This window comes from Mytilus californianus, unplaced genomic scaffold (genome assembly GCF_021869535.1).
Source record: "Mytilus californianus isolate M0D057914Y unplaced genomic scaffold, xbMytCali1.0.p SCAF_5, whole genome shotgun sequence".
Lineage (NCBI taxonomy): Eukaryota > Metazoa > Mollusca > Bivalvia > Mytilida > Mytilidae > Mytilus > Mytilus californianus.
Genome location: NW_026262701.1, coordinates 1,012,627 through 1,035,632, shown reverse-complemented (window position 1 = coordinate 1,035,632; position 23,006 = coordinate 1,012,627). Strand labels below are relative to the sequence as shown.

The window sequence follows — 23,006 nt, the reverse complement described above, 5'->3', positions numbered from 1 at the left end:
TGCAGACTTGTTATTTGTTGTTTTTGTTTTTGATTGTTTACCTTTAAATGTGGTTATCATTTCATAATCTTTTTATTTCTGAAATTTTTAACAGCATGTAGTTTAGATGTTATGCAGCCTTCAGTCTTTCATTACATATAATATATTGCTTTGTCCTTAGACAGTGAACTAAAATTATTAAGTGGTGAAATAATATAACCCAATACCTAATATTGCCTTTAAGGCACTGAATGAAAATATGTGTTGTAATACTTTCACCAATTGGCTCATATTTATTACTTTGGCCTAAAACAGTGAATAAGTATTTAGTGATTTATATAATAATATCAGATCACTTTTGTAATAGTTCATAGTGATTACTTAAATACTTTAAATACAACATAGCACAAAATATTTCTTTGGCCTTAGAGAGTGAATTAAAATGTGTCCATGTTGTAATGCAACTTGATATATATATTGCTTTGGCCTTACAGATAAGCAATTAGTTAAGACTGGGGGATGTTTTCATAATAATCAAAGTTTAAGCTACTTTTTTGCTTTCTAAATTAAAAAAAAAAGTGATTTTTAATGTTAACCTAATATATCATTGCCTTTGCCTTATCTAAGATTTAGTGAAGCAAACAGTGTTAGATTACAAATAGAAACAGACATCACAACTAACCAAAACAACTTTTGTCAGTGGTTGATAACTTGTAATTTATAACATTGATTTTTGTATTTCTCTGTCATAGTGCACTTCAAACTTCAGCAAATAGCTACAATTATTTCATTTATTTCTCAATATATCAATCTTATTGAGGAGAATCAAAAAGAAAAGATATGTTTTATCAATTCACGAGACAAAATCACTACAGGTGCATAAAAAAACAAAAGCAAATGAATAGGGCTTTTATTTCAGACATCCATGTCGAGATAGATGGACCAAACTGTATGACTGGTTAAAAGACCTGATTTCAAAGAATTATGTATGGTATTATTAAGAGTCGGATAACCGAGACATTATTTGATAGCTAAACTATGCGTTTTGTGAAAAAGTTTGAGCGTATGTCGATGTGTGCTAGTATATTATACTGAGTGGGGGTGAGTATGCACAAGAAGAGCAAGTATATATCACATGAAAAGTTTTAAAGCATTTAGTTTAAACCATCAAGAAACATAAATAGTATTGGTTACTAGAACTCAGCTCCTATGATAATTACTGTACAGATGGAGGAGAATCTAGCAACATTATATTGTTTGTGGACATGGCAATGTTGCATCTTATTCTTCTCAACATCATAGCATTAAAATGTGTTTTTATTAAGACTTTTTTCCTTGAACTAAAATGATCAAGCAATTAATCCATTTTCTAATGCATGATATAAAGGCATATGTTCATGTATAACTTATCTCACCTCAACTCTAGGTGAAAACTTTATTAGGTGTTTACATGTAATTGTAGAAATTTCAAAATAAAATGATTATCTGAGTGAAAGTTTTATATCACTTTACTACATGTTTAACCTGACACAACAATGCTTAAAAGTCTTCAATAAATATATACAGCATCATGCCATGTTCAAAAGTCTGTAATCAATAGAGTCTGTTTAATAATATGGCCTGTTTAAACATTAAGTAAACATCTTATGTGGATTATATTGACACAAATTACACAAAATTACTTATACTATAATAAATGAAGACATGAGAAAGCCCTAAAGCATTAAAGTAAACACTCAAAAGTCATTTAAAATTTCAAACAAATGAAAATCTTTTTGAAACTTTATTAAAGTTTAAATAAAGAGTCACATTCAGCTCTTTATAGAGGGTCTGTTCCTACAAAAAAAGTCCTATGTTATAATTTATTCCTAATTATTTTAATTGCCCTCTGGTGAAATTTTCATGAGGAATGATAAATTTCATAATGATTGCAACAGGCTATTATTTGAACTTGGAATTATTTTTAATTATGGAATTTGCATAATTTCATGTGTTTGAAATTTTTGATAAATTCGATGTTTATTAAGTATTATTATGTTTTGAGCGGTGCATAACACTTTCCACACAATGTATTTTGTATAGATAGTGTTGTGCGCGGCACAGTACATTCTATTGAAAATGTGCTATCACCTTTGTAATAGAAAGTGTTGTGCTCAGCACAGAACATTATAATACAGAATAAACATGGAATTCATTAAAAATTTCAAGCACAAGAAATAATGCAAATTCCATAATTCAAAATAATTCCAAGTTCAAATAATAGCCTGTTTTGCATATGATATAATTTCATTCAATTATAATTTTTAATTTTCACGGTATCAAATAGCAATATTCTAATAACATGCCAATTATATATATACATAACCCAATTGCCAATATAAATTATCATATTTTGGTTAAGTATACATGTACCATAGATGAACATGCCACCTCCTATAGCAAATTACTTAAAAAGTCTTGTAAATGGTTGAATCATAACTAAAGACAGACATGAGGAGCCTGTACATCTGGTACCCACAGACCCTTGTTCCCTGACCGGAAATATAAAAAAAACAATAATCTACAATGTAAGGTCTAACATTATGAGATAAACTATAGATACCTTTGTGACTATTCAGATTTACTTTTAACAAATTGGCTTGTGTTGTTTCTGAGAATATTATTTTTAAGACCTATGTAAACATATGATCACCAGTGGAACCATATAGGTTTTTACAACCCATGACCTCCCAGGACACTCTAGGGGAGCAAGCTCCCATGATACCACCAAGGAGAGTTTGCTATGCCATAATGTTATCAATTAAATAAGGTATATCATTATAAAGAGCTCCAGAGAGTCATCATTTGTATATCATTATAAAGAGCTCCAGGGAGTCATCATTTGTATATCATAAATAGATAAAGATGGTAGCTATCCCACAATACACCCCACAATATTGGGATCATTTCTGTAAATCTTCTGTTTGTAGTTGAAAAAAAAATTGACAAATTCATCAAATTATTACATGAAGCCAGACATATCAAATTTCATGTGTTTTGAGCAAATACCTAATTTAAACAAGCATTGTTTAAATGTTAACAAAATATACAGACTATATATAGCTGTAGATCAATACTTAATTATTTGTTTAAATAAATAATATTTCAGGGTACTAGTGTTATGTTTCCTTGAAATATAAAGTTTTGAATTGTATGCTCTCTTCCTTGTTAGACTATTGCTTTGTTTCTGTTCACGGTTAAATCATATATCCACTGTCAGTGAGTATTTGTTTTCTAGCAACAATTACGGTATACAATATGAGTACAAAAATAAATCTAAACAGCAACTTGTGGTATAGACCTCTATCATTATAAACCATATGTTCACCTCTACATTTCTATTTCTTTATTTTTTAACTTTTTTGGGGGAGGGGGAGGGGGGGAAGGGAGGGGATTTACGTATGTTGCTAGGTTGATGCGTCAATTGAACATGTACTTTTCTTCCATACATATGTAGGACTCTGAACCGTGATGGGACTCTGAACCGCGATGGTCATGCTGATGTGCGATGGTTTAACGCTGAAGTGGGTTTTTGATCATGTCGAAGTGCGATGGTGGGATTATGATGCTATCTTCTTGATAGCTACACCGAAGTGCGGTGTTTTGTTTTTTTCATGTCAATGTAAAAGTTAATTTGTTTGCTGGAAGTAGCTTTTAAGTTTTTTTTAAAAGTACAACATCGAGAGTATAACCTGTTTAATATCAAAAAAGGTCATGGTTCGGGGCCTATTATAGCCAACTATACGGTATGGATTTTTCTCATTGTTGAATGCTGTATGGATGCCTATGATTGCTTACATCCACTTCATTTGAACTTTGGTAGATAGTTGTCTCATTCGCAATCATACCACATCTCCTTATTTTTATATGATAAATAGTCATTTACACTAGTAATTTTTTGGGGCCCTTTATAGCTTGCTGTTCGGTGTGAGCCAATGCTCCGTGTTGAAGGCCGTACCTTGACCTATAATGGTTTACTTTTATAAATTGTAACTTGGATGGAGAGTTGTCTCATTGGCACTCATACCACATCTTCCTATATCTATTGTATTTCCAGTCCTAAATGTAATGTTGTAGTGTATTTTGTAAATAACTTAAGATAAAAAATTAAATGCTTCGCTGAGCTCAGCCTGATACAACCGCAGAGGTCGAACCCTGAACAGTTGGAGCAAATTCAGACACAACATTCAAGCTTGATACTGTCTGAATTTGGATTGTGATCAAATTTTTGACATTATATAGGTTTCTGACACAAAATAAATGCGATCAAAGATCTTAAAAATCTATTGCGCAATACTGTGCATTTGAAGATTTCTTCTTGAAACTTTTCAAAAAATTTATAATTTGAAAATTTTTAAAAACAAAATATGAACCCCTAAAAAAATTGGAAAAATAAATCCCCCCCAAACATTTTGAACCCCCCCGGACAATTATCCCCAAACTCAATCACAGCTTTCCCTTTGTGATATGGAACCTTGTAGTACAATTTCAGAGAGATCCATATACTTACACTTAAGTTATTGTCCGAAAAACTACAAAATGCTTCTTTTTGGCCCCTTTTTGGCCCCTTATTCCTAAACTGTTGGTACCATAACCCCCAAAATCAATCCCAACCTTCCATTTGTGGTATTGAACCTTCTTGTAAAATTTCATTGAGATCCATCCACTTAAACTAAAGTTATTGTCAGGAAACCAAATGTGTCTTCATACGACGACAACGCAGATGACGACGACGACAACGCCGACAACAACATCAAAGCATTATACGAATCCAAAAAAATTTTTGCTGTCGTAAAAAAAATGCAATAGTTCGTACAATTGTTTGGATATTTACCACTATAGAGGCTAAATAAAAGCGTATTTTCCTTTAAAACCATACTTATTGCAATGACTGGACAAGGTGGTAGTTGTTTGAAATACAAATACTACTTGGTTGGTAAAAACGGAACAAAATACGCGAAAATTGTATACGACTGTTGTGATGAGACCAGGGAGCAAGATGGGTTTTACTGCAACTGGAGAAAATATTGAATGTTCGGTATATATATATACATGTACTAACTAATAAAAAAATCAAACTCTCATAATAATCAAACATCTGTAGATTTTAAACTAGCCGTCATTGATCACATGTCTTATAAACAATCGCACGTCAGCGAAAAGACCATCACACTTCAGCATGACCATCGCACTTCAGCGTCCCAATCGCACCTCCGACTCCTACACATTTATAAAAAAAAAGTAGCAAAGAAAGGAGGAATTAACACCATTTGCAGGTTAGGAATTGACACACCTGGGGAAAATATTATCTTCCACTACCCCTTATATTATATTCTACAATCAGATTTTACTATCACAAGGGAAATCACTACTAACAGGCTATTATTTGAACTTGGAATTATTTTTAATTATGGAATTTGCATAATTTCATGTGTTTGAAATTTTTGATAAATTCGATGTTTATTAAGTATTATTATGTTTTGAGCGGTGCATAACACTTTCCACACAATGTATTTTGTATAGATAGTGTTGTGCGCGGCACAGTACATTCTATTGAAAATGTGCTATCTTCTTTGTAATAGAAAGTGTTGTGCACCACACAGAACATTATAATACAGAATAAACATGGAATTCATTAAAAATTTCAAGCACAAGAAATAATGCAAATTCCATAATTAAAAATAATTCCAAGTTCAAATAATAGCCTGTTTACTGCAAAATGATAAATTTTCATGAGGGGTTTATTTCCACTTATTAAGATGAAATTGTGAAAATATCCCCTTTTGTCAATATGATCTTGTTAGGGTCTTGTTAAGGGAGACCAGAATCAGGTGCTCTTTCAGGGAGATCCGTCTCAGTCAGGGTCTCTTTAAGGGAGATTAGTCAGAGGCTCTTCTAGGGAGAACAGAATCAGCCTGGCTCGTTGAGGGAGACCAGAATCGTGGGGAAGAGAAATGTGAAAATTATACCTCCAAACAGGTTTGAACCTAGAAATTTAAAAATCAGTTTACTCTGCAAAAAATTAAACACTTTACAGTATGAAAATTTTTTTCTACCTGTAATCAAGAAAAGTTGTATGAAAACTTTAACTGTAGTTAATATACCAAACATTAAAATGTATATCTGCTTCCATAAATTACCAAATACTTTCCAGCCTTTTGTACAAATACTGAATATCAAACATTGTGTATAAGTTTCATATCATTTGGTTTAGGCAAAATAGTGCAGAAACAGCAAATTTAGCAATTTTTCCATTTATAAAGGGACATAACTGGAGAACAGCAACAGTGATGCCACCTGTATTCAAACTTGATCTGTGTTTTGTGGTAATAAGCATTGTGTATAAGTTTCATAACATTTTGGTTTTGGGAAACTAAAGTTAGAGAATGGAAACTAATTTTGGGACAAGCAGATACTGTGCATGTACTGATTTTGTGTCATGGATGGGGAACCCCATAGCCTTTGTTTTTCTGATAAAGCCCCCTCTTCTACACCGGAGGCATAAAAAAGGAGATGTGGTATGATTACCAACAGAATCCAAATGAAGCCGGTGTAAATAACTATATTAGGACACAGGAACAATTAAATCTAATGCTGTTAAATGTTATACTACAACAATAACTCCAGTTATTTTAACTAAAAAAAGTAGTATGAGTTGTATTAATCTTACAATAAACAGTAACATTATCCTACAGCACATAATGTGAAAACCTAATCACAATATTCAATCGTATTTTACAATGAAATTCAACATTGAAGTATAGCTATCAATATACAAACAAGCAACTAATATAATCTCAGGCGGACAATAAAGTCTATTTTCTCTGTGGACAATATCTTAATTTTAATCTTTATTGTTTACATAAAATTCTAATTATATCTGTAAACTTCCGTAATATTACAGATTTGCATAACCACTGTTTGATTACAGAGAATTATAGTCACGTAAGCGTGTCCTGACCTAACGTCAATATGTTTAGGCAAACAGTTACAAGTGTTTTCTTATGGAAAACTGAAACAGATTTTTATTTAAATCTTAATTCACATTTATAAACCTTTTAAAAGTATAACATTTTATAATTTAAATTCCTGTTATCTGTAAATATAATCAAAAGGATTTGAATATTTTTTTTTTATGTACAAAACTTTAAGTTATCTCACAATTCTAACTCATTTAGTTATTATCAACAGTATGATGCCTGAAGCTGTTGAAATATAGGGATAGTCTGAGATGTCTAGGAAGTGTCAATTAAAAGAATCACAAAATATTTCAACACAAATGTAGGAATGGCTGAGGTCCTGAAAATTGACCTCCTTTTTGTCTGTAACATACAAAAAATAAACAGAACACTTTTCCAAAAAAGAACTTTCTTTCCTGTATCTCCCAAAATATTTATTGAATCAAATCTGTTTTTTACAGTTAACTGCTTAATATACTTGGGATTTTTTGTGTTGCTGGTTTACTGTCACTTTATAAATAACACATAGCTGAGAGGGTGATAGAGCAGATTGTTACCCTGAGAAAACATTGTTAACCATGGCAAAGCTATGTGTTATTTAATTTATTATACTGAATGTTCTGTTATTACTGTCTGTTAAATTTCAAATTCAAAGTAATACTGTGACGTCTTGTACCTATTTGGTATGCCACAAATGATCAAGCGTCTCCGTGAAGGGTAATAGAGTATTTGCCATGGGATAGAGTAAATTGTCTCCCTCGTATTATCCAATCAGAATCACGCATTTTGACATGAAGTATAATTAATTGACTTATACCCAAAATTTCTTTATATTCAAGTTGAATACTTCTATCCACATCAAAATTTCCTGCCATACTTAAATATACAAGTTTCAAGTTAAATATATATATTACTTTTAAGTTTCTGGACCACAATAAAAGATTGTCAAAGCTGCTGTATCATAGATCATCATAGTTTTGAGGACATCTCATGACAAAACAATTTTCACATTAATCCTAACTTATCTTGTTCAAACCCTTGACGGTCTTATGGTTTTGAGTAAAAGAGGATGTGCTTTTTATCCAGGCAGAGTCAAACCAAAGGGTTTAAGATTGGTATTTGATGCTTTTCTGCTGAGTAGGTGAAATATAGGTGGAAAACCAAAGCCTAATCGGCTAGGAGTCAGAAGAATGTGTCTGAGAAAGGTAATGTGTCTTCCTGTGGCATATTACCTTACAAGGTACTATATTACAAATCTGACTCAGAGTGTCCATAATATGTATGTAATATTTGTCACTGGACATTAAACAGCCATCAATTATTTACTATCAAAAATTGTCAACAGATAGATCAATATGATCTCCACAGACTCTATGTCATGTATGTAGGCTACAAATATTGACACACTATTGATAGAGATATTATCTAATCAAACATTAAAGGCCTCTGAGTCAATTATAACTACAAACACTTTATGTAATTGATCAGTGTTATAATAAAATAAAACTTCAAAAGAAGAGAGAAAGTCTGGACTGAGCACCTTGCATGTTTATAGAAACCAAATAATTTTTATAACCCTTAAATATTGGAAGTGTTCTGTAATTATTTTGTAATTTTTTTGTTTCAAAATGAGTAACTGCACTTATTGCAACAATTTCCCAAAGAGCTTATACATGTTCATGCTTCAGACTTTGAAAAATATTATGATATAATGCATTAAATAAGATACTGTATATATCTCATCAAATGCTCAAAAATTGTTACAATTCTTAATGATGTTAATGGATTCAAACTAATCTACAACTCCATGAACTTAATGAATATAACAATGTAGGATTAGATATATTTCTTTTGAAATTGAAGAATATCAATTTCTTTGTAATCATAACAGTCAGCATGAAATTGATTCTCTGATCGTGACACTAAGTCTTATATCGACATAATATAAATGATGTCTTATATTGTTAAAGAAGAAGTTTTTGAAAGAGTAAAGCCAGGAATTGAGCTTTCAAAACACTCAAAATAGCCTTCATATGTGTATTGAGATATTAATTGTGGCCAAAAGGGCCAAGTTCAGTTTTACACTGACTCTTCAGATGTAGCCTGAGCAGGTTCATTTAGTTTAAATGATTTAAGACCATGAGTTGCTGGTCAACTTGATCATAACATTAACATATCAATTATACACTACATTCTGTGGAGGGATTAATGAGAAATGTCAATTTAAAGCAAAACATTCTCATTTTTCTTTTCTTTTTATATATATTCATAGATCTGTTTCATAAATTCTTAACTTACTTTATATAATCTCTGGAAGTATAAATGCTCCTCGTATCATTTTTTTGATTTTCAGATGAAGTTCAACAGGTTCTACATGCATAAAAAATTTCATATCCAAGAGTTTTTTCCTTAGCCTAAGATGGAAGTCAGGTGAGAATCATTTCAATTTACAGAAGCTAGGGTACTGAAATATAACATGTCAGCCAGTATATGGATTTATCAGGGGGAGATATTACTGAATAAATGTGGAATGTGTCCATGGGACACAGATGATGCCCCAGCTTGCATATCATATAAAGATATAAAGGGACATAACTGAAGAACAGTAAAAGTGACGCTACCCAAATTTGTACTTGATCTGAGTTTTGTGGTAACAAGCATTGTGTATAAGTTTCATAACATTTGTTTGAGGCAAACTAAAGTAAGAGAACGGAAACAAAATATTCAGCAATTTTTATGTTTACAAAGAGGCATAACTAAAGAACAGTAAAAGTGACCCCACCAAATTTCGACCTTGATCTGTATTATGTGGTAATAAGCATTGTGTATAAGTTTCATAACATTTGGTTGAGGCAAACTAAAGTTAGAGAACAGAAACCAACTTTAGGACGTACGGATGTACGGACGGACGTACATATGTACAGACCGACAAGGGTAAAACTTAATGCCCCCTCCGCTACGGCGGGGGCATAAAAAGACCAATAAAAGATGATCTGGACTGGGTTTTACAGAATAAAGACTAATGGGCCAAAAAAAAAATAATGAAAAATAGACCAAAAGAATAAAGAAGAGAATAACTGGGCAAAAACTAAAGACCACAAGAAAGAAAACTCCCTGATAAAATCTGAAACTGTTTATTTATAGTCTTGGAAGCCCCAGTGTATTTTCATCAAATGAAAGCTTGGACATTTCAAACATAACTTTTGCCCTTGTCATCTTATTGTTTTGTTTAACTTTACACTCAGGTTTCAAAAAAAGAAAATGTCTGTACTTACCAGTATGAGTAATCAAAGGAAAACTGAAATGGACAAAGTAAAAAAGTCATGAAAAATTACAACCTCAGAATAAACATGACACACTTCCCATTGTTGAATAAAATTACATTTTATCCCATAATATTGTACATGGAAAACCTTCTTAATTTTTCTCATAACAAACTGAGAAATAGCCATTAAAAGAAAAGTTATATTAATGTGTTCTTCATCTTGAAAGTTGCTGACATGTCTTAAGGATATACTAAGGTGAAATTAAAAAAATCTAGAATTTAAAATTGATACTTTCTAAAATGGAGGATCCAATCAAAATCTGATGAGTTGACACCCAGGATAAAAATACAAATAAAACTTTATAAATTTGTTGTGTCTGAAGCCCTTTTTATGATAAGTATTTACTAAAACAGGCTATTATTTGAACTTGGAATTATTTTTAATTATGGAATTTGCATAATTTCATGTGTTTGAAATTTTTGATAAATTCGATGTTTATTAAGTATTATTATGTTTTGAGCGGTGCATAACACTTTCCACACAATGTATTTTGTATAGATAGTGTTGTGCGCGGCACAGTACATTCTATTGAAAATGTGCTATCTTCTTTGTAATAGAAAGTGTTGTGCTCAGCACAGAACATTATAATACAGAATAAACATGGAATTCATTAAAAATTTCAAGCACAAGAAATAATGCAAATTCCATAATTAAAAATAATTCCAAGTTCAAATAATAGCCTGTTCTAAGTAAAATAACACTGCAACAGTCATCATTTAATATGAGATCATACCTTTTTTGGTTCTTCATCTGAAAAAGAAATAAAACAATTATTAGAAGTGTAAATCTAATATGAATCTTTCATTAAACTTTATTCTACATTTGTCCCCCAAATGATTGATAATTAAACATCTTAGGAATTTGACAGAATTTTTGGGCTTGGCAAAGTTGCTTGAGCCAGGTCTCCAGCAAATCCCCCAAAAATAAATCAGCTGTCTGAGTAATCTTGGACTAATGGCAACAATAATAATTCACTAATTTATATAAAAAATGCAATATTGAGTGAAAAATGTAATTTACAAAAATGTGTCCTCAAAATCTTTAGTAAATCTGATAGTTACCCATAAAATTTCTGGAGAAGTGTACATTTAAAAAAATTTCAAAATATTAAAATCCGGTTTGTTATCTTTTGCAAAAATAATCTACAAAGAAGACTTAAAGGAAATGTACAGTACATAAGTCAGCTGAATGATGGCTACTTAATAAATGTCAAGTGGCAAACATTACATGGATATTCAGGACAATAACATGTTTCATAATATGACTACACCTTGATACACTAGACAGACACACTGAGTTAGACTTTTTTTCCTGCTAAACAAACAGTCAACATGATAACATGTCACTCTACTAACATGATAACATGTCACTCTACTAACATGATAACATGTCACTCTACTAACATGATAACATGTCACTCTACTAAGATACATTATTCTGAATCTTAGTGAACCAGTCTTTGCTTTAACTAACTCCTAAATATTGTTTGCCTGGTCTAGAGAAGCAATAAATAGCCATTTTAAAGTCTCTGGTTTGTCCTAGTAAGGGGTAGAACCTGTAACATATGGGTAAGTGTACTACAACAACAAATTGATTCTGTATCTCAATGAAACAGCAACAAAATGACACAAAAACAATTAGCATGTAGATGTCTTTAATCTACTTGTAATACTAAAGCCATAAAATAACGAACAAAGCCTAAACTTTATCAGTAAACTTTGCCAGACAGTAAAAGAAACTGTATCCTTAGTTTTTACACAAATTAATAAACTAAGAATTTATTGACAAAAAGTGGTATGGCATGTTGGAGCATGGACAACTGCAATTTAATTGATCAACTTCAGAAATTTATTTTGCAAATTGCTCCTTCTGAGAAACTATAAATAGATCTAACGTAAATATTACAACTTACTTGGAGTTTCAGGGTTGGCTATTGTTGTCATCTGGTCCTGCATCTTAATGATAAGCTTCGACGTCCGGTCCTTCTCCCTTAAAGAAAATTAACAGGGTCATCAATTATATTTATCATTAATACAGATAATATTTTACAATGTGTCACTGTAGGAACTTGCTTGCTAACTTTGATTAGGTTCTTCTTTTTATATATTCATGATAAAATATAAAATATAAAATGTAATATTCTGCATGAAGAAGTAAAATGCTATAAAATCTGGCATCATCCAATTGCTGTTACTAGAAAATGTTTTTAAGCCATTTATGTTTAGAGATTTTGAACAAAATATGGCATCTTTCTTGAGGTTTTGACTGTGTGTGGATTCACATTGCGGGTGATACATACATAGTAGGAGATACTTATCCTGTCAATGCATTACTCTGGCTCATTTTGGAGTTCTTGTGTGTTATCTTAATTTAATGATATATGATATTTGAACATTGGTTATTTCTGTTTCCTTTATATAGCAATTTGAAAAAAAACTGACAAGAGTTCTTTAAATAAAATATTCATTTGCTAGTAAACTTACCTTTGATTAAAGGGACGGACCCTGACGGCCACTTTGACACTGAAAAATAAAACACACATAAATGTATGAAAATGACAGAGTATTTGATGAACTGTAATAATGAAGTTTGAAGCATTTGAATGTATGAATGTAATCCATCAAGTCTATATTATATAAATAGAATTGAGAATGGAAATGGGGAATGTGTCAAAGAGACAACAACCCGACCATAGAACAGACAAAATGTCTAGAAAAAATGTCTAGAAAACTAAACTTGCAGAATTCTTATTTATTACTTAATCAACATGATCAATAAGACAGAGACAAGTATTTTCAAAAAAGCACCATGGGATTTTCAAAAGCACTGCTTCCCCTAAAATTACAGCACAACATTAATTATACATTCTATTATAAAATCTATTCAGATATAGAGCTACAAAATGTATGGTAAACAATATTATATAGCACCATGGTACCATACACCAAATCTTCACATACAAAGACAAAAACAATTGTCATAGGAATAAAAGGAGATTAGGAATATATATCATGGAATGAGACAGCAACTCATATATCCAAATTCTGAACTGAAAAAAAAAATAAAGGAACAAACACTGAAAGCATGTGGATACATTCTATCTATGATTTTCATAATTTTTTTATAATATGCATGAAACAAAACGAACGCAATGATTATAACAATACAAACCTTTCTTTCCAATTCCAATAAGATTCTTCTCTAAATATCATAATGATCCAAAAAACTAAATATTTCTAAATTGTGAAAATATCTTTGTCTAGCAGGGGAGATAACTCATAATTTTATTGTTACATGGGGTCTGACAAGGATTAAATATATAACAGTATACAAATCATCCATAGAATATGTCATCTTTCAGAATCTTTAAAATTATTGTTTCATTTAAATGAATATTTTTAATTTGTCTCCCCAAAAAAATTCCTTGTCCTTTATTTAGAAATCAAATATAATCAATATCTTAGTGTCCTAAACAATGACCCTCTTCATCATTTTCCATTCTCAAATGACAGACCAATCAGAGATGTTTTAACTTTTGTTGTCACAGAAATGAAATTGTTTACATAAGTCCTGTTAGTTACCAAATCCCAAAAGATTTTTTTGTTAAATTTTAACCAACCAATATGATAAAATCTCCTTTTGGCAATATTAATCCATCATCCCTTGCCAAATATGTCACTCAGTAGTATCATACAATCTAAGGAGAGAGTAGCACCACATGGTATAAGCATGTTGCTTTAGATTCCACTGTGGTTTATATTAATATAAATGTTAATTTCTAGTACTATTTCAAAAGATTTTATTTTTTTTACAGAATAATTATGGTCAGCTGAGGACTTATCAGAATTGACTGACTGATGGAGACAGATGGAAATCGAGAGTATTTGATAATGTACTTAAGTGAGAAAATATCAACCACAAAGTCTGGCAAACATGGATTTTAATAGCTCCGGCTTGCATGCATTTTGTTCGTTAATTAGGAATAAAAAAACAGAATTAATTTTTAAATATGTGTTTTATATCTAGAGTGTTTTCAAGATTTGTCAGTGGCGCAAAATTTCTTCCAAGAAAGTACATGAAGTATAGAGATGGAGAAATTATATAAAAAGGATTGACTTCATTGATGGTATGGCACCAACTACACCAGTAAATCATAGCAAGAATAAAACGATGTTACAAAATATAGCCAGGAGCTAAGGCAAATAAGTGGAATATGTTTGAGAAACTTTGTGGATACATAGAACAGACTTCTGATACCAAGAACAGACTTCTGATACCACTAACAGACTTCTGAAATACTAAGAACAGACTTCTGATACCAAGAACAGACTTCTGATACCACTAACAGACTTCTGAAATACTAAGAACAGACTTCTGATACCAAGAACAGACTTCTGATACCACTAACAGACTTCTGAAATACTAAGAACAGACTTCTGATACCAAGAACAGACTTCTGATACCAAGAACAGATACCAAGAACAGACTTCTGACATTGAATGGTAAGATTAATGTCTTTTTTTTAAACAGTAACTGTTTATTTCAGATTTTTTCAATCCCAAAAAAGCTTGTTCCCTTTACAATTTGTTTTCAATATTTTATAGAAAGGCAAGTTTCGATCATGTCCAAATAAATATAATACAGAAAATGGTAGGGGGTACATGTATATTGTATACATCATCATGTATTTTCATAAATTCTGTATTTGGGCTGAGATTTTATAATTTAAGTACAAATATAGAATTAGCACGGTAATAGTTTAATGCCATTATGAAATAGATAGATAATTACCTATGCATTTCCAAAGGTATAACATTTAAGGGGAGATAATAACTAGCGCTATGCATTTTTGCCATTTTCCTGGGGTATGACAATAAAATGTTCTGTCCCAGTGTATTAACAGTTCTTAGAGTCAAATATCATATAAAAAATGTTAGACAGTGTCACACTATTTGCTGTACCTTTCTAGGATTAAGTACATGGTATAAGATAATATCTATATTCAGAATATCAGCTATTTTCTAAAACAAAGTTAGTAACCTCAATTTTTGATGTTTCACAAAGTTTTGTTCATTTGTTTCATATGTCAACGAATGTCACGGTGATTCATTGTATGATGATATTTATATCAAAGTTTGAAATATTAACACTGAGAGAAATATCGAAAATTCAAAATTTATAAAAAAAAAGTTGCTGCTCTTAAAACAATATTTTTTCTCTATCTAGGGTATGAACACATCTTTTCATTTACATGAGTGCACATACAGAAATATCTCGCTGCTTAAATTTACATTTGATTGAATTTATGTTGAAAGTTGGTAATATGGAGGTTTTACTACAAGTATCATATAAACTCAACATCATCAATGTTGTATGAAGATGAGGTCATACCAGACAGACATGTACACCTTACAATCATTCCATACACCAAATATAGTGGTCCTATTGCTTATAGTACCTGAGAAACAGATCAAACCACAAAATCTTAACATTGACCAATTAACCATGAAAATGAGGTCAAGGTAATATGAACCCTGCCAGACAGACATGTACACCTTACAATCATTCCAAAAACCAAATATAATTGCTTGTAGTATCCGAGAAATAGACAAACCACAAAAACTTAACATTATCCAATGAACCATGAAAGTGATATTAGGCTGTCATGAAACCTGCCAGTCCAACATGCACACCTTACAATCATTCCATGCACCAAATATAGTGGCCTTATTGCTTATAGCATCTGATAAAATGACAAAACCACTAAAACTTATCCAAGGTCAAGGTCATATGAAACCTGCCAGACAGACATGTACTCCTTACAATCATTTCATACACCAAATATATTTGACCTATTGCTTATAGTATCTGAGAAAAAAACCATACCAAAAAACTAAACATTGTCCAATGAACCATGAAATTGAGTTCAAGGTCAGGGTCAGATGAAACCTGACAGTTGGACATGTTCACCTTACAACATTCCATACACCAAATATAGTTGACCTATTGCTCAAAGAATCTGAAATACAGACTTAACCACATAACTTTAACCCTGATAACTGATCCTTGAAACGAGGTCGAGGTCAGATGAACTCTCCCTGACTGACATACAAATGTTGCAAAAAACCCATATACCAAATATAGTTATCCTATTGCTCATAATAAGTGAGTATTTCACTTGACAAAAAACTGTTTTTTTTTTTTTTTCAAGCAGTCACTGAACCATGAAAATGAGGTCAAGGATAATGGACATATGACAGATGGAAAGTTCATAACATAAGTTATCTGCATAAAAGGTATGAAGTACTGTGGATTCATTTATTTTCGTGGGTACCAATTTTCGTGGATTGCGGAAACCTTGCATTTTCGTGGATATGTGATTTCGTGGTTCTGCCAAAGTCTTGGTACAACTTTTATAGAATTTTGTATTTCGTTGAACATTTAAATTCGTCGTTCACCTGTTCCCACGAAACCCACGAAAATTGGTATCCAACGAATAATGATGAATCCACAGTATCCAGGTCTTCTTCCTTCTGAAATATAAGGCTTTACACAAATAGTTAAATCCATCGCCACCTTCGCTGTATTGTTATCCCTATGTCTCACATTCTTTGACTTTCATCGCAGACAAGACAATAAAAACCATGACTATAAAAAGTTACATGATAAGGGAAACAGCATAAAAAATTGTCATCTATGGATCATACATTAACTTTTTACTGTTTATAAGATACCAAGAGTGTAATAAGAGACAAATAAAACCTCCACCACACATTACAGAAAATAAAGATTTAACACCTCAATCTCACAAAAAATCTGCAGATCAATTCAGGTAGATTGGAAAATTGGAGTTCAAATATTGAAATCATGGTATAGATTTTTCATAAAATTATGAAGTTTCCTGAATTTTATCACACAATCTATCAGTGTCATCCTATTGTATTACTGAGGTGGGGAATTATCTTTAAGATCATGAATAACACCTCATATAAAGGACTATACCTTTTAAGAGGGCTAAACGCTTTCTTTTTCTTAAATTAATTTCAATCAAAAATTGATCAAATTCAAGAAATTTGTTCCAAAATTTTATCAATTCTAACATGACTAATGAAGACAAAACATTTAAAAATGAGGCGATTTCTAATGCGTCTTTCTATCTTTGATAAAATGTCCTACACCTTCTTTGAGTGGACGTAGTGGACATTCAGGTTACAACAATATCATGTTGTATTTTTTTTAAATAAAACCAAATTATTGAAGCTAAAAGATGACTCAACACTGCAAAGAAAATTTAAGCAAAATTTGAGCAGTTACATGTAACTTAAAAAACAATAACGCACCATAATACCAATTACCTTTATCATTTATTATTTAATATGTTTAATGTTTACCAGAATACAGTGTGTTTCTTCACCTATATTGTATATATATAAATTAATTAAAACTTTGCTGAACCATGAAATTGATGATGATCTTTTGATAGCATGATTCTTGACATTTGTCAAGGATAGTTATAAATAACAACTCATATTCATAATTTCAGTGGTGATCTTTTTTTAAGATTTTTAAATGCATGTAAATGAGACAGCAACCCACAAACAAAAGACAAGACATCAATAGACGAGTGTGCCTTGAAGCTTGACATGTTGTTTATCATATATACATTTCCACATATTTATTAAGAAGATATGTTGAACTTGACCTGAAGATGTCTTTTGGCATTTTGTGTCATCGGGTTGCTGTCTCATTGACATCTTACCTGCATCCACAGGTACAAGACCAGATATCTGTATATCATGTATATAGTGTATCCAGAACATATATATGCATGTATATATATATTTTTTTAAATGTTGCCTTGTTTCTGTGCCTGTATCCCCCTTTAATTTAATCTCTTGTAATGTGCATTGGGGTAAAATAAATGACAATGAAAACGAGTTAAAAGCTTTCAAAACGAGGACAAATGTGTATCTTTCCTTGTTCAACTGAAACACAATTAATCAGACTTAAGTGCTATCTGCTATTTCAAGGAAAGATAACTTGTGTTAATCTGAAGCAACTTTTTGTAGGGAAAACCGAGGCTGCTCATTGACAGAGTTACTCCTCTTTGAATTTTTCGAAGTCTCTGAGGATTTAATTCCCATTTTCAATACAAAATATCTTCCTCACTTTTGCACAAAAAAAAAACCATTAGAAACAAGCAATTGTCAATTAATACAATAGATTTATAATAGAGTACACCAAAATATTAGGTATCTGGAAAATCACCAAAACTTTACTTACGCTTCATCTGGCATTTCTTTCCGCCTTTATAATACTAAATATTTATTTCCATTTTGAATTCAGGAATTTAATTCATTTTTTAAGAACACATGTAAATCCACTAACAGTTAAATGTTTACGGGACTGCTAACTGGATATTGAATTCCCACACACAGGTAAAATGTTATAGTCCGTTTCTAAGTACCCAGAATCCGATTAAATCTGTTCATTGAACCGAAGACAATCAGCATTGTTAACGATCGATTGAAAGTGTCTGTGATGATGGTATTGTTAACTTTGACAATTAAAAAATTAAGATGATTAATCAGTAACATATTCAATTACAAATGAAAATCACACTTTTTACATTTCATGCGTCCGAGGTGCTTTTTTCGATTTACCTAAAAAAAAAACACTCACCCCCCTCCCCCCCATTTGAAAACATGAGATGATAAATATTTATTAATGACGTCAGGAGTTTTAAGCCCAAAAGAAACAGTAAAATCCATATAATTCAACTTTGACTGAGGGTGTTGGAATCATAGTTTCTAACTAAATTTTATCAATGGATGTTACATGGTATATATAAGATAAGATAAGAATTTTATTAATCTAATCAAGAACCCATAAAGGGCATCATTTACAACAATATTAAGCACAATATGATTGGAAAAAACAAAACTAGATCCTAATATAATACTATCATGTTATGGACAGGATCAGAGCCTAACACATCATGTGTCTTACATAACTATTACAATAATTTCATAATAATCAAATATTATTTTATATATTTTGTATCCACCTGGATCTTATTTCTAAACACTTAATAATATAATTACCTAGGCACATAAGAGTTGGTAAATGCTCATTTGTGAACAGCCAGAAATATTTTTTATCCTTGGGTAATTCTTTAAAATTAGTACAAAAACTGTTTACTTTTTCCCATAATAATTTTCTCTGTTCGTTATATAAAGGACAACTTACTGTAAAATGGGTCTCATCTTCAATAGAATTTGATCCATGTGATAGGCAGTGATGACATAGACGCTGAGTTCTCTCTATGTATTTTTTACTATATCTATATATATATATATGTGTGTGTTTCGTTTTTTTATTCTTGAAAAAACAGGGGCGGCGGTTGCTTCAAATGGTAAAATTTGATTTGTATACATTTCTAACGTGCACTCTTTAAAAATCTTTAATATCTTTAATGGTATAAAAATAAGAAGTGGTATGATGTCTATTTTTTATATTTTAGGAAAAAGTGTGAACCGTGCTGAATTTGTATGGAAAATCTGTGACATAATCACCCGTTTAAACTGTATCAAATGAAAACAAAACTTTATAAATTCCATACGTCCGAAGCGCTTTTCTGAATTAATTTTCATCAGGAACGGTCAAAGCAGAATATTTGAAAGCCAAGGATGTACTGAATACTAGGCTAATGATAGTCCACCACCAGCGGTACCGACCCAGTGCTGTAAAAATGGAAAAAACACTTTATAAAGCTCATGCGTACGAAGTAACTTATATCTTGACCATAAGTTCGTTGCTTCAGATGTATCTCTCTCTAGATATAGGCATATAGTACATTAAATATCAGGCACATCACTGACTATGTGTGCAGAGGCGGAATTTGAGGGTTTTTCAGGGGGCCCGAGCCCCCCTTTTCTGGGAAAAAATTGGTTGATTATATAGGGAATCACTGAAGCATGACTGGAGCGGGCCCCCTCTTAGGCAGTCAGTGGGCCCCTACTGATGAAAATTTCTGGATCCGCCACTGGTGTGTACTAGACTACACTGGGCAACAAATAACTGACAAGTTACATACTGCGGAGTGGCAATAAGTTAAAGTTATGTCGTATCAATGAGATGGTTATACAAATATTCCAACTGTCATATTATTGAATCTAATAGCAGCTAACGGATGGCAAGACATGTATGCATAACACGGCTTGCCGCGAGTCATACACTCAGTGCAGCATATGGACAGACATACAGTCAAAACAATTTATATAAAGAGTAATAACTCGGACAATACCAAAGTTTAAATATCGACCCAAACAGTATACTTAATGATTGTATTTATATTCAAATGAATTATTGACCACTTCTGTTTCGTTGCCAATACATTTAATAATTTGTTTATATCGCCTTTTAATAGTCAATTTTTTATAGTCTGTTTCATTTTTTGTAATTCTTTTCACCTAATTGATCTACTTACAATTACATACGGAAGCGTATTAGGGACATTGGAAATATAAATTATAATTGAACTGTTTTTTCAAAGTAAAAATTTTTACATTTAATATCTTAAAATTTCAACTTTAAATCAAAATTTTAATTATTCAAATCTTGAAATTTTGACTTTTCAATTTTCCGTGAAATTTTTACTTCTTTAATCTCGAAATTTTGTCATTTTTAATCTCAAAATTTTGGCAATTTTTTTTTTTATTAGTAAAATTTTTAAGTTATTTTAAAAAATTCGAGATTTTAAATGTAAAAATTTCGAGTTTAAGCAGAAATTTTACGATTTTAAATGTCAACATTTTTGCTTTGAAAATGTGAATTTTATTTTTACCCTAATACGATGTTTAGCTTATTATTATAATAAATATTGTTTGTTTGTCCTAAATTGTGCGCCTGATGTTATTTTCTCTTCTTTGGTTTGCTGTTCTGTTCAAAGACCTGAAAAATTCTGGTGACAAAGTTATCTGCGTTCGAAATTGAACTCTTCATTACTCTTATAGCAAATAATTTGAAAATACCATACAATTATGTTGGATAGCCGAAACGATCTACAATAAATTGTTTTAAAAGAAAAAAGTAAATATGAATAAAAGGAGATGTGATATATATACGTCAATGATACACCAAAAAGAAGATGTGATATATACAGATTATAACATGGCATTTTTCATATCAGACCCCTTATCAGCCCTAGGTCATGATATCAGATTAAGAGCCGCAGGTTCGAGGGCTGATATTGACCGAGGGCTGATAAGGGGTCTGACATGAAAAATGACATGTTATGATCTTTTTATCATATATTTCAATATTAGTGTATACAATACAATACAATACAATACAATATTTTTATTTCCAAATTAAAGGGCCCATTAAGAGCATAACATTAATAACAACATGACATAAACATTTCAGAGTGATTAAAGAAACATAAAATAATAGTTCAAATGCATGAGGAAAGGGTCAGTGGTCAAGGGGAGATAATTTTGCTATCTATTAGAGTATTTAACTAATTTTCTGATTTTCTAAGTTGCAGGCCTTTATCAAGGTATGCACATAAAATAGATAAAAAACTGCTATCTTCATTACTCATGATCCATGTAAAAAGATCATTTCTGTTTAAATTAACTAAACTGGGGTATTTTTTGATATAATCAGTCATATCTCTTCTGAGGTTATTGTAAAGAGGGCATTCCAGAAGAAAGTGCATTTCATTTTCAATAGAATTTGAATTACAATATAAACATATCCTCTCATGTCGAGGTAATATTTCATATTTACCACATACATTGATAAAACGTTCATGTCTGCCAGTTTCTATTCTTAAACAGTGATTGCTGAGTCTGTATTTTGTTAACAAATGTTTTTGGGGGTGCTTTAAATCTAAATAATTTTCATAGTCAAATGACCTCTTGAATGAAAAATAAGTGTCCAATTTGCCTTGATTCTGTAAATAAAAATCTCGCATTTTCTCCCAATCATTTTGAAAATTTAATTTGAGCTGTTTTTTCAGTAAATTTTTAAATTTATTTTTGCCTAAATTTTTACATATATTTAGGTCAATACCCAATTTTTCGCTGTAGAAAATGATATTAGAGAGCCATGAGTTATTGGAGATAGTTTGAGCTTTACTCTCAATCATTTTTAACTCAGCATAAGCACTTTTCAACAGATCAGATGGGGAATTCTCTAGTCTATGCCAATACATAAACATATGTGTTAGCAAATTTATATAAAGAGGATATCTACCCAGTTCAGACAGAACTGCTACGTTTGTGCACATCTTTGTAACACCAATAATATACTTGCAAAATTTCAAATTTAGCTTCTCAAACTCCCAATCTTTAAATATGTCATAAAGGGATAATTTTTTCCTTTTAGGAGTAATGTTAATAACACCCCAATTTTCACAACCATACGTTACAATTGGCTGTATACAATGATCAAATAAATGCAAAAGAGTTTTAATAGGAGGATTTGATGATTTCAAATCTTTATACAGTTTAAAACTGGCCTTTTGACCTTTTTGAAATAATTGTTTCCTGGCTTCATTAAAGTTTCCAGTATTTTGGATGACTATGCCAAGATATTTGTATTGTTTAACACATTCGATAGAATTATTTCCTATCTTGAAATCTTCATTAAGGAGTCTACCACTCCTATTGAATATAATAATCTTTGTTTTCTTCAC

The 23,006-nt window shown here is 31.2% G+C and overlaps 1 protein-coding gene across 17 annotated transcripts in view; it reads right to left on the bottom strand.

The window, feature by feature from the left end:
- The window catches only part of LOC127702032 (kinesin-like protein KIF28P), an 89,107-nt gene extending 70,356 nt beyond the window's left edge, over positions 1-18,751 (bottom strand). For 9 of the 17 annotated variants that reach the window (XM_052206008.1, XM_052206018.1, XM_052206014.1 and 6 more), the window contains exons 1-5: positions 18,587-18,751; positions 12,787-12,825; positions 12,216-12,292; positions 11,037-11,053; positions 10,253-10,275 (exon numbers count right to left, since the gene is read on the bottom strand). In XM_052206008.1, the coding sequence (XP_052061968.1) occupies positions 10,253-10,275; positions 11,037-11,053; positions 12,216-12,292; positions 12,787-12,825; positions 18,587-18,600 (170 nt within the window). In that variant the 5' untranslated portion in view covers positions 18,601-18,751. The remainder of the gene's footprint in view (positions 1-10,252; positions 10,276-11,036; positions 11,054-12,215; positions 12,293-12,786; positions 12,826-18,586) is intronic. The other 8 variants (XM_052206021.1, XM_052206024.1, XM_052206026.1 and 5 more) reach the window with 2 other exon arrangements.
- Positions 18,752-23,006: the final 4,255 nt, after the last annotated feature.